The sequence below is a fragment of the Salvia hispanica genome, unplaced genomic scaffold, assembly GCF_023119035.1.
Source record: "Salvia hispanica cultivar TCC Black 2014 unplaced genomic scaffold, UniMelb_Shisp_WGS_1.0 HiC_scaffold_296, whole genome shotgun sequence".
Lineage (NCBI taxonomy): Eukaryota > Viridiplantae > Streptophyta > Magnoliopsida > Lamiales > Lamiaceae > Salvia > Salvia hispanica.
This window is the reverse complement of record NW_025952021.1, coordinates 93,209-107,077: the sequence shown is the minus strand read 5'-3', so window position 1 is coordinate 107,077 and position 13,869 is coordinate 93,209. Positions and strand designations below refer to the sequence as shown.

Here is a 13,869-nt window from a genome sequence, read left to right as displayed (position 1 = left end):
CTGCACCTTCACTCACTCAAAGCCTTCAAACTCAAAGCAAAACAGTTTTTCTGCGATTAACAACTTCTCATTCACCCTTCAAATTCGAAAAATGGAAGCACAAAATGTATCCGAATTCGATCTGGCTTGGCTCGACGACATTCAAAACTTTCTCCTCAACGATTCCGATTTCAATTTCAATTTCGATTTCAATTTCGATTTCGATTTCGGTTCCAATTCCTCACCTGCAGATTCTCCGATCAATACTACGCCGATCAACGACGACAGCGATCAATCATCGCAGATGATTGAGGAGTTGCTGGCCAGCGACGACAGCGATCAATCGTCGCAAATGATTGAGGAGTTGCTAATCAGCGAAGACAGCGATCAATCGTCGCAGATGATTGAGGAATTGGTGGTCAGCGACGAGAGCGATTCCGCGGTATCGGAGGCGCCGAGGAGACTCGGAGCGGCGGCGGAGTGGAAGCGGTACAGAGGCGGAGGCGGCGGCCGTGGGGGAAGTTCGCGGCGGAGATGAGGAATCCGGATAAGAAAGGGTCGAGGATGTGGCTGGGGACGTACGAGACGCCGGAGGAGGCGGCCATGGCTTATGACAGAGCGGCCTTCAAGCTGCGCGGATCCAGGGCTCGGGTCAATTTCCCCCACCTTATCGGGTCGGGCGTTTCGGAGCCCACCCGGATTACGAAGCGGCGTCGTATTTCGACCGATTCGGGCTCATTGAAAAAGAGAATTAAAAATGAAGCCTGATTTGGGCCTTTTTTAAATGAATAGTTTTAGCCTTTAGGAAATGCTTGTCGTAAGTATTAGATCAGACAAATGTTTGAAAATTGAAATTACTGTTCCTTTTTGAGCCAATCTAGTATATCCTTTGGATTGGTTTTACACTTTTCGTCACCAAAAAAAGCATTTTTCTTATCCAAAATGGCTAATTTTGTACAAGTTCAAATAACCAAATAAACCGATGGTCAGATAACACGAATGTTATTTTTACATCAGTTTTAATTCAAAGGTAAAACAATGAGGTCATTTTATGATCGTTTTAGTTTATAGTGTGATGTTAAGCATTTGATAACCCTCTCGCATATAAACAATCTATATATAAATAACCTCAGTCTTGTATAAAACGACATTTATATTTTGATTATTTGGTTATGCATTACGATGTAGTTATCCGCTGTAATTAATATACAAACATAAAATTATACTATTTTCCCTTAAAATCCAACTTATATATGAGTAAGATTTTTCCTAGTTAATTGCATAATGAAAGTTTATTAAGGTAAACATTGCATTGAGGCATTTCATCAAAAAAGAAAAAGAAATATTTTCCAATAAAATAAATCATATTACTAATGTATTTAACTTAAACCAAAATAAACTAGCTAGGCACAACCCCCTTGAAATAAAAGATTAGGAACCATATATTTTGCGAAGATCCTCATAGATTTTTCACCTTTTCAATGTCACGTTTACAGCCTGTAGAGTTATTTGTGTATGCTATACTCTACTTTATAATTGATAAACAAGTACAAATTATAATTCCAATTAATAAGACTAAACTTTTTTATTCTGTATTAACATGCACTAGAAGTTCGTGACCCACATTGCACAAAATAATCGATACTTTGTCTTTCGTAAGATGGATCCAAACTCAAATTTTATAATCAAGTTTAAATAATTAAACAAACAGGACAAAAAACAAACCAATAAATGAAACCTAACGCGATTAACAATAAATAATTATTCTTTCAAGAAAACAAAAATAGTTGAATATATAATTTTAAAATTTATGCACCCACTCTTACCAGATAGATCAGAAGACATTTTCTATTACTATAAAGCTACTAGCTAATTAATGTATGTATGTTTATAAACATACACGTACTCAAATATTTTTTATGTTTCTCTGTAGTATATATGTAATTAAAATCTTTAGCTTTTGTCGAATAAGGACTTGATAAATATAATATAGTAGTAATAAATATCAAACACTTATTAAAAGAAAAATTCTTATTAAAAAAAAAAATAAAGAATTTGTTTGGCCATAATTAAACGCAACCAAATCAAAATTGATGTTGTAATCATTCAATTATCAGAAATTTATAAGTTAATTTTTCTACTATTGGGACCTCCTCCGCATAATATCATGATTTGTTTGGATCGAATTATGCATGGCTTATTTTATTTTCCTGTTTATAATCAATTCCAAACACGTCATTATCTACTACAACAATATAGTAGTATTATCTACTACAACAATAAATTTAGAATGCACCTCATTATCATGCCTAATATAAAAAATGCAATTTTACATGCCACATGGTAATTATAAAATTATTGTTGCTAAAGTAGACCGTTAAATGATTGGCGGATTTAGTAATTTCTCATCTTTTATTTGATAGTGACACCAAAGTTCTATATTCAGGAAAGATACCTACCCTGGATTATATTTCTAAAATAAGTAATCTGTGAATAATATTGCTAGAATGTCAAATATAATGTGACGCCAGTTTTTCTATACATGTTTCAGAATTTGAAATCTAGATTATCTTGAATTCAACAATTTAGATAGTTTTACAATATTAATTTTGAAATTATTATTTTTTATTCTAGTAGTATTATATTTTCCAGTAATGTTTAATTAAGTTCGAATTTTATTTTATTTTATCATTAAATTTCATAAATAAGTCTTTAGATCTCGTGCTAGGTAGCTTGGTTAGGAAATTAGGATTAGAAGTAAAATAAAACCAACTATTATGATAATAATTTATACCAGTTTTTAATTCATAATTTCATTAAAGAGAAAAAGATAATCATACCCCCAGATACGCCTGTACTGCCCTGTATAAAACATAAAGCATTATTTAAAGAAATGATAAATAAATGGATCAATTATTGAATACCAAATAGTAGTATATAGTACTACTACATAGATAATTGTATCGTCCCACCAACCATGTGAATATATTGTAAGTGCTTCAGATTAACAAATACAGTTATAAGTATATGGAGTTGTATATACTACTCCCTAGTCCCTCTTACTTCAAAAAATAGACAGTTTTACTATTTGGAACTGTTCACTAGACAGTTAAATATAACGTGGATTCTATAATCCACTAACACTATTTCCATTATCTTTTTTCTCTCTCTTTCTTTCCCACCTTATAAGAGAAAATAGTTTCAAATTTAGAAAGTGCATATTTTTTCGGACGGAGGGAGTATAAGACGAATGAAGTATTATACCCCTTCCGTCTCATCTCAAGTGATTGACTCGCTTTTCCGCACGTGTTTGTGAAAAATGATACTGTACGACTCTTTTCTATGTTATTCTCTTACTTTACTTTCTCTCCACTTTAACTAGTTGTTATCATCTACGATAAACAACGGCCAAAAAGAAACCAATCCCTTGAGCTGAGACGGAGGGAGTAAAAGAAAACTTGAAAAATAAACGTGATAATATATTACTCTTATACTCTCGTCCATCATAAAATGAAACGTTTTCCTTTTGAGTTGTTCCAATAAAATGAAACGTACCTAAAATAGAAACAACACTCATTTCTCTACTTTTTCTTCTCTCTTACTTTACTCTCTCTCATTAATTCACAAAATATATAAAATCTTGTGTGAAAAACCAAATGTTGCATATTTATTGGGACGGAGGGAGTATTAAAAGCATTGTGAACGTCAATAGTAAGATATAATATGGCGATCTTTACTGGATGACGAATAACGAATCAAGTAAATTTCAACCCTCTAATATTGAAGTATGGTTATTGCACCGTTGAGTCACAGCTTTTAAGGTCGAATATAATTGAGTTCTCTCAATAAATAGAACAAGATTAATCACGATCGAGTGCTTTACATTTTTCTCAAAACTTTGTAAATACAAAGTCAAAGAGCTTGAGATGATAATAAATTAATAAGTCCATCTACTATCGTACGTACTTCCGTTGATCACTTTTAGTTTTATCTAAATTTCTCACTTTTATTTATTTTATTTTTATATTTATATTTTAATAATATACGTATAAGTTAACATAATTATTTTAGTAAAATAAAAAGTAATAAAATTGAAACACATAATTTCTTATTAAAGAACAATGTTTTACCCATTCGAGACTTCGAAGAAGTTGTTTATGAAGTTTTTGAATGCTAGAGAAATGTTTTTGTACCCCTACACGGAATATTAAACTGGCGAAACGTTCGATCTAAGTTTGATTATTGGCAGAAGTTTGATTTCTTTTGCGCTCGAGAGTCAAGAGTCAGTGCTTCCCTATTTCGGAGAGCTTCACGGAAAAATGAACTATACTCGGTGGCCTAATCACATATATCATCAATCTACAAATAATGCTTCATAGAGAATGTCATAGGTTCCATCAATATATAGATGTTGTTCTTTCCTACAGCAATGGCAATAGAAATAACATGGAGTAATACAAATACTCTTATCATGATTTGACAGATTTTTCGAAATATATATAGTAATATAATTAGTGCTTATTTTATACTCCTATATGAAAGTTTATAAACAAAAAAAATATGTATTGCATTACCAAACATTGGGAAATAGAATAGGTAAGAATGTAAATAGTGTATCGATAATTCATAAGAACTCACGTTTTTATAATACTAGTAAATTGGATTATAATTTTAAATTAAATGTAAATGAGGTGTTCTAAATTTGTAATCTTTGTATTCGTATACAACTATTTATAATATCATCGGACCTTTTCATTTTTATAAAGTAATTACTAAATATCATCATGACTTAATAATGTAGGTATGAAACAGTTCAACCAATATATTATAGGGTTAACTAAATTAAACCAAAACAACTTAATTAGCACAAATTTCCTGGAAAGTGAATATTGTGACCGAAGAGATCAACTTTCAGGTATTTCTGAAATTAAGTTTCTAGGATTTTTCCTTTTCAGCTTCACGTTTACAACCTGTGTGTGTGTATATTTAGGTTAATAAATAAATAAGGTCACTTATTTTATAAGTATATAAACCAGGCTAGAAGTGCGAGCATGACTCATTATAATGCATATTTAATATTTTTCTTTAGATCTTCTTTGGCAATATCTATCGAAAGATACCCAGATTCAATATACTAATCTTGTCCACTTCAAACTCCACGTGATCAACATTTAATTAAGTAACATTCTCCAATAGGGGTGTCGAAACGGCCAAACGGGTACCCGCGGGTATCCACACCCGATTTCATGGGTACCCGAACCTGAAAATGACAATTTGTACTACCCGACACCGACCCGCAATCCTTGTGAGTATTCCCATACCTGCAGTCACGGTACTTTGATTAAGGACTCTTTTATCATGTAGTATTCGGCGATGCGAGATGGTTTTTTTGAGTTGGCATATGGCTAATTACTACTAATATTTTTAAACTTGTAAATAAGCTTATTACCTAATATTTTTAGACACCTTATGTATTTATTTTTATATTTATGAGATTGGCTGCATACGCTCCTCATAAATTATAATAATGATGAATATCTTAAACAAAGAAAAATAGAATTAAACACTAAATAAGATGGCAAACCTTCAAAGTTCAAACTTTACCATTACATGTAGAATATTAATCATGTAGATTCTCAAAATTTACAATATTTAATAGTAATTTTTTTGGAAATGTACTATCTTTGATTTTATTTACTATTCTAATGTTGAATTTATTTTACAGTTCTTTTTTTCGAAGTCGAACTATTTTTGTAAACTCTTTTGTTGATAGTTGTTTGATATTAATCAATATTCAAAATTAACAATAAAACTTTACCGTTTGATAGAACCCAGATTATTGCATTTCATCTTGATTCAAATTCATATGGTATTTGAATAAAATTTGAAATAATAGTGGTGGTGGCTGACTAAGTTCTCTGACATTGAAAATGAGGTAAATGATAGTAGATGATATGTGTTGTATAAATATGGGAAAATCATTCTCTCCCTAAATCTGAATCGGGTATTTATTCGGATATACCCGATAGGGTATCGGGTATCCGATACCCGACATTTTGAAAATATTGCTACCCATTCCCGACCCCGATCCCGTATTTAGCGGGTAACTCTAAAGTAGATTGTGGGGAATAATGTAGTCACGGCTATAACAAAAATATTAATAAAAATAATGAAAAAATGCATATTAAAAATACTCTCTTTATCCACGAATAGGAGTCTCATTTTTCGGCACGGGTTTTAAGAAATGTTAAGAAAAGTGGGAGGAAGAAAGTTAGTGGAATAAAGATCTAACTAGTATATACTAATTTTAAATAATATGTGTGAAAGGTAGAGTCTCTTTATTATTTATAGTAATTATAAACCAGGAATCATATTCGTAGATGGAAGGAGTACGTGTTCTATCCAAAATCCTGAGTATACATCCTATCAAATCATCTATCAGTGCCACAGCCCACAAGAGAGGTGCCACAACAACTTTAAAATGTTCCAGATGACGTGACTAAGTCTGCAAATATCGAGAATTCAAATCATATTCTGCATATGTTGATTGAATACTCCCTCCGTCCCATATTACTTGAGGTATTTTTTGTCGGCACGAACTTTAAAAAAATTGAGTTTAGTGAGTTAAATAAAGTAAATAAGATAATAAAGTGAGATAAAGAAGAAAGAGTAAAGGAAATTAAAAGAAATAATAAAGTAAGTGAGCTTTGATATTTTTTTTAGTCAAGAAAAAAATTCAAATAACTTGGAACAATCCAAAATGGAATACAACTCATATAACTTGGGAGGAATGGAGTACTATTTACATGATTTAAATGAAGTTAATTATGACCCATTCAAGCACACATTATTTTAAACTAAGTCAATGTGCATTATGTTATAGTCCACATTCAATTATAAAGTCATGTCACACATTTTAACCAATGGCAAATTTGGAAATGAAATTGTTTGGTTGGACATAATGAGAAAATTGTTCACATCGGAAGAAAATGGTAGTGCAGCGGCCGTTGTTGGCAATGATAGTTACTAATTTTACTTTCATCTCGAACTTGCAATATATATGGAACTCCCTAAAGAAATTTATTGTACGAAATTTAAAACTCCATCATTCCAATATATTATTCTGTTTCAGATATATACGAAATATTTACTACTCTCTGTGTTCTCAAATGATATACACTTTGAGTTGATACCTAATTTTAATGCAAAATTGGTAAAGTAAGAGAAGTAAAAAAAAATTAAAGTATTCTTAGTGGAGAATGAGTTTCACCTCAACCTCAATAGAGAGAAAATATAAAATTGAAAAATGTATATTTTTCTAGGACAAACTAAAAGAAAAGAATACATATTCTTGTGGGATGGATGGAGTATTTAATTATTTTAATGAAGTTAATTAGAGCATGTCAATTCAGTCAATGGTCAAATTAGTCTATCACCCATTCAAGCACACATTATTTTAACTTGGTCAATGTGCCTAAAAATAAAAGTGAACGCGTTGATCATAAAGTGTAGTTTAAGATTTTTATTTCTTCTCTAATAAACAGCTCTAATCAATAATTCGAAAATTTTAACAGAATTTTTGGGCTTGAATCATAGTTTTGTATTGTTTGATTTATTCTTCTATTATACGTTTCTTAGATACAATTATACTTTGAAATTATATAGTAAAAAAGTTTATCGTTGATTTATTAATTCTAACGTTAATTTGCCTTAATTTCTTAATAATCTTCAAGTTCAGAAACGGATCACAAATGCTTAATTTGTCAAAAGTTTTTGCAAAAAATATGGGATTCAATAATTTTATTGCATTTGAGATCGGAAAAGACAATTTCACTATGTTCAACTTCCATATTTTCTTCGACGATGAAGCGACATATTTCCGATAACCAACAGGTCAAGGGCTCAAATCATCGTGAAGATAAATATAGAATTATTATTAATTCTTTTAAATAGAAAAAAAAGTACTCCAATCCAGACATTCTCGAAATTCCACTTCAACATTTGAAAGTGATTAACTTTATTTTATTTTTTGCTTTTTCAAATAACTAAATATACACCAGCATTAAATATGAAATGAACAAATGTACATCTTCTACTAAGTTTCAACCATTATTGTATAGACTTTGATAACTTAGCTTCTTAAAGTATGTTTGGTAGGGTTGATAGCTCATCTAGCAATGAAATTCTATGAACAAAATATTATTTTTAATCATAGAATTACATCCCTAGATGAGTTATCTATCTTACTTAAACATCACCTTAGTATATAAATAATGCCAAAACAATTATATGAGTATCATGTCAATATGTCTTTATATCGATATTTGCATATTTATATTTAAATGTCTAATACAATGATATAGTTGATATATTTTGTATTGATATCTATGATACACCGAATTGGAGAATTATATATTATAGCTATCATGTTAAATTAGTTATCATCATAAGACAATCTTATTACTAACGAGCTATTGTAAATTTTCTAGTGGTTAAATTGTCAGCTCAATGTGCATTTGTATATCCAAATATAATGTGCATTTGATATAAACAAATTCCTCAAGTAAATATTGATTCGTGTTTTGTGGAAAGAAACTAAATTTTGTATTTACCTCAAGCGTTCCATTTAAATGCCACGTTATGGCATGCACTGAATGACACCCACCTACATGCAGATGAAGTCACATTGGTGGACGCAGAATTTTTACACCGGTGGGTCCAATCTCCCGTAACAATTGTTGCATATAGTACTTTAGCGAGCTGAAATAATTGAGAAATAAATTTATTTTCAAAGAAAAAATATAACTTTCAAATTAAATTTCATAATATAATAAATTAAAAAAAGAATAAATAATCTACTATCAACTAAATAAAGTACTGTTTTACTAACGGAAAATCAAAATCGAACCCTTACCTCCAGCTTTTGCTAGCCACGCTGGACAACCAACTCCGTTACCTTCGGCATTGTGTTTTCGTCTAAAAGATATTATTTGTTAAAGTCGAAAAATGTTGCGGCAAGGAACCCATGTCTCACTTAGGTCCACCACTCTTGAAGACATTGACGAAATATTCTTGTTTCAGTTTCTTTGAATGTTTATTTCATACTTTTCTACGAGTTTTAGATAAATGAAAAGTAAGAATACGTAGGAGTAAAAAATAATTAAAGATTATTAGTGGGGATCGAAGTATTAAAGATGGAGTAAATAAACTTAAAATTGGAAAAATGCATATTTTTATGAGACTGATTTAAAAAAGAAAGTGTATATTCTTATGGAAGGATGGAGTATTAAGGATCCATACTCTAAATTATTTCGTACTTTTTCACTAATTCATTGATATATAGGACTTGAAAAACTGCTTTTGGTAGTAGTTTTTCGACTTTTTCACTAATTCATTGATAATAAATGAAAATAAATTCATATCATATTAATTTCAATTTGACCATCATGAAACAATAAAAAAAATTAAAATGTTATTCATGTTTTTAAGTTATGAAATTGGCCAAAATTCAACAAAAATATGTGATTTAATAGAAATTATCACTAAATTTATCTTGAGTTTTCAAATTCGATAAAATTTTAGTCCAAAACAATTTAGAAATGAAATTAATAATTCCCCTATTGCCATCAATAAGCTCTAATTAATTGTGGTTTTAAATAATATACTGATACTACATTATGTTATAATATAATAGTATCAAGAACACTACCGCAGCAAGTGTGACTTATTTGCAAAGGAAAGGCTGACGGAATTGAATCAATACGACGGCGTTATGACTCCACACTCACAGCAACCCCTGTTGTGTTCCTGGTTCCCACCACAGCGGGATCCACCCCTAGCCCTAGCCCCTAGGTATGGAGGTATATACTATAGTCACATCGTCAACAGTTTAAGCATCCAAACGACAACATACATTTACATGTGATCAAATTAAGAACCTTCGCCGTACCAACTTTGTATTTGTTTGAAATACGTCAGCTTTCTCTCCCTTCATATATATATAATATATACATAAACCCACACACTCTCACTTTCACCCTAACACTCTAAACTGCCTAATCATCTGCTATATACATTACTCATGGAACGAATAATTGAATCGAAAAATGCATCAGAATTCGACTGCGATTGGCTCCACGCCATCCAAAACTATCTCCTCAGCGACTCCAATTCCCCCTTGATTTCGAAGCCAATGCATCCCCGCTCAGCAACGACGGCGTTTCGCAAATGGTCGACGAGCTTCTGTGCGACGACACCGCGCCTCCTCCTCCTCCTCCTCTGCGGGCGGCGGTGGAGTGGAAGCGCTACAAAGGCGTGAGGCGGCGGCCGTGGGGGAAGTTCGCGGCGGAGATAAGGAATCCGGATAAGAAGGGTTCGAGGCTGTGGCTGGGGACGTACGAGACGCCGGAGGAGGCGCGTTGGCTTACGATCGAGCCGCGTACAGGATGCGCGGTCGCGGGCCCTGGTCAACTTCCCGCACCTTATCGGGTCGGACATTCCGGAGCCGACCCGAGTCACTAAGAGAAAAACACTGATTTGAATAATGCGTCGCGGTCGCGGAAGAAGATCGATTGTGTAGGATCGGATTAGAGTTTTGCTTAATTTAGTGTGAATCCTAAATAAGGAATTTGCATACCAAAAAGAAATTTCACTTCACAAACACACCACACACCTTTTGCGTCAGTATGTAGATTTGATGCATGAACAATAATCGGTACTAGCTAAGTAGCTAGTTCGATCAATTCGAGTGTTGTTAAATAAAGTGTAATATCCAAATACACAAATTTTATGGCTGATCGAGTATTGTTAAACTCGACGTTATTATGAGTATCGTATATAGTGGTACAAGAATACATATAACTAACATAACTGCATTATTTGGCATTATTTGACAAGTAGTCAAAGTTCGTTTCATTCATAGCCCACCTTTTCAATTCTTCAACTAATTATCGTATAGTTATAAATCAAAGCCACAATACCTTTAATCATATGCAAAAGCACGACGTCCAAAATCAAATTGGAGATTAAACGTTTTTAAATTTGGGAGATGGCTTCGCGCCTCTAGTTAATTTTACTCGTCACCCAATACATATAACCTAAAGTTCATCTGGTGTGTGAGTTAACCAAGCGTAGAGAGATTAATACTTGAGGCTAAAGGTCTTGGTTCAAATCCTTCATGTCGCAGTCTTTTAATTTAAATTGATTTACCCTCAATTTGAAGTTGACCAATAATTGACCAATTAATTAGAATATCTCAACTCAATTTTGTTTTGGGGCACAAACGTAATATAGCATTAAACATCAATAATCATGTTTAATATCAATAATTTAATTGACGAATGATTGGGAATATAGGGTAAGCTAAAGATGCGAAGATCATAAACTTACAATAATGAAAATATATTCTAGCTCGCTGTATTTTTAATTGTCGTGTTTAGCTTTTATTTTCTTGTTTCCTAAAGTATCCCATTTCAAAAGTTAAGAGCCATTTTCTTGTTAGAATTTTTGAATGTACACGCGTTATTAAGAGTTGTGACATGACGGTGATAAACTCGTAGTTTAGCAAGTGTTTTGGATGGTTTACATTGCTTAATTGAGTATATTGTAGCACATTACTTGAGTTTTCATCCATGATCCCTTAGTTAGAGTGCTCGATAAGTTTGTCGAGTTTTTGTAGTCAAAACAGGTGGAAACGGACTAAATGACAGCCAAAAGATCAAGCCGGGCTCTTCACACAACTAGCCGGGCGTTTTGCCACCAGTGCCGGCGATTCTCGTCCCGGGCGTTTCCCTTCGAAATCGCCCGGCCGGGCGTTTGCCTCTCGACCGGGTGAATCCACCGTCCCGGCGTTTTCCTCTGAAAATGCCCGGGCCGGGCGTTTGCGCAACTTCGCGCTTAGAAGAACGCCCGACCGGGCGTTTTGTTGCTTAGAAATCGCCCGGCCGGGCGATTTGCTCGTCTCGCAGCTGAATTTCTATTTTTTCGCCCCGGTATAAATAGGACCTAGGGTTCGACTCGAACGATTCCACACGCCTGACGCTTTCCACCTTTTGAGAGCTGATTGAAGCGTCAAAGAGTCCGATTCATCAACAAGTTTGAAGACGAAGACGATTTGCCCATTCAATTCACCCTTGGGAGTATCTTTATTAGTTTACTATGTTCAACTCTCTTTCTATGGATTTCTCTTGTGAATTTGCTTTGGATATGAGTAGCTAAATCATTTGTAGAGTTTTGGTGAAGACTACAATGAATGCTTTGGATTAATTCAAGGACTTTTGATTACCTTTGCTCTTGTGATTTCTTTGTTTCATCCTTGTGCCTTTTTAATTCAATTGCTTAGCTACCAATTGGGTTTGTTGTCCTAGTTTGAGTAATCGAGAGATACCTAATTAGGATTGTTAAAAGAATGAACACCACCTAGATAATTTGCATTCGAGAGAAGGAATTCTAGAGTGAGGGCTTGAGCCTTTTGTTTTAAGGAGTTATTTGTGACGTATTAGAAGGAGACTTCAATATTAATAATTAATCAACCGGTTAAGTGCACTCGAGAGAGGGCTTAGCCTAGACTAGTGGCTTTCCTAGTAATCCTAGAGACTTCAATTGGGTAATCGAGTTGTTGAGTTGTTCACATCGTGTTCGTTGTAGTTGGATCCTAGACTCTATCTCGTTCTATTATTTGAAACTCGTCTTTTGTTGCATACTTGTGTCTTGTTTATGTTCATTTGTTTTTCAAAAATCAAAACCAACTCTTCCGGATTTTCTAGATAGTAATCAAAATTGGTTCGTGGTACTTGAGCTGCACAATTTGTCTTCGTGGATACGATACTCATACTTGTTTATTGCTACACTAGTCCCGTACACTTGCGGGTATTTCTCGTGTTTAAAATAAATCGAGTCAAGATGGTTTATAATACTAATTGAAAAGTTTATAAATATGATTTCTGTTTGAAACTTAAATTGGCAATCATTCATTCATTCCTCTTTCGAATGAAGGGGACAACATGCTTAGTTTTTTCTTTTTTAAGCAGACAAAAACAATTCAATTTTTGATAGTCAAAGTTCATAATATGAATTCAATGTTTAAAATGAAAAGTATCTCTTTCGTACTATATCCGCTTTTTCTTTCTCTCATACTTTACTAATTTTGCAATAAAGTTTGTGACGTTCATAAATAAAACTATTTTTTGTAGACGAGGAAGTACAACTCAATTATCTTGGGACGGAGGGAGTTTTAGTTTATACTCTCCCTTCCCACAAGAATATGCATGCTTTTTTTTCTTTTTGTCCGTCCCATAGAATAGCACTTTCTAAATTTAAATCACTTTCCTCTCTAATTAGGTGGAACTCATTCTCCACTAACAATATATTAATTACTTTTTCTTTCTACCTTACTCTTACTTTAATAATTATGCATTAAAACACATACTCAACCAAAAATGCATATTCTTGTGGACGATGAAGTATATTATAAAATTGTCTTACATAATTGCAATATGGTAAATTAAATGTAAATATATAATTTATAAATATTAAGGTAATATTTCGTATAATTCTAAAATCATCCAATTAATATATATGAATTATACATATTAAAAATTGTACTCCATATAGTTTAATCCTCTAAATGTATGAATTATACATAAATATATAACTTTTTTCATATAGTTTAATCCTCTAAATGTAATTATTTTATTTATAATATCTAATACTACAAAATTTAAAATCACGTAAAAAAATTATTAAATATGTAAGAAAAAATAATTTCCTACACAACCCGCTCGCGACCCACTTTGTCGGTGGTCCTAGTCGTGCCGATTCTGAATTTGTCGAAACAAATCCAGCCCAACCCACTTCATCGGTTGGTTTGGATTAGGCCGGCCTAACCCATTT

General features: G+C 32.7%; 1 protein-coding gene and 1 pseudogene across 1 annotated transcript; both read left to right on the top strand.

Annotated features, from left to right (window-relative positions):
• On the top strand, positions 1 to 517 carry LOC125198846. The gene has a single exon (XM_048097098.1). It carries the CDS (start codon positions 92 to 94, stop codon positions 515 to 517), a length of 426 nt encoding a protein of 141 aa, XP_047953055.1. The 5' UTR covers positions 1 to 91.
• A 9,543-nt stretch (positions 518 to 10,060) lies between these two features.
• Positions 10,061 to 10,519, top strand: LOC125198845 (annotated as a pseudogene).
• The last annotated feature ends 3,350 nt before the right edge of the window (positions 10,520 to 13,869 follow it).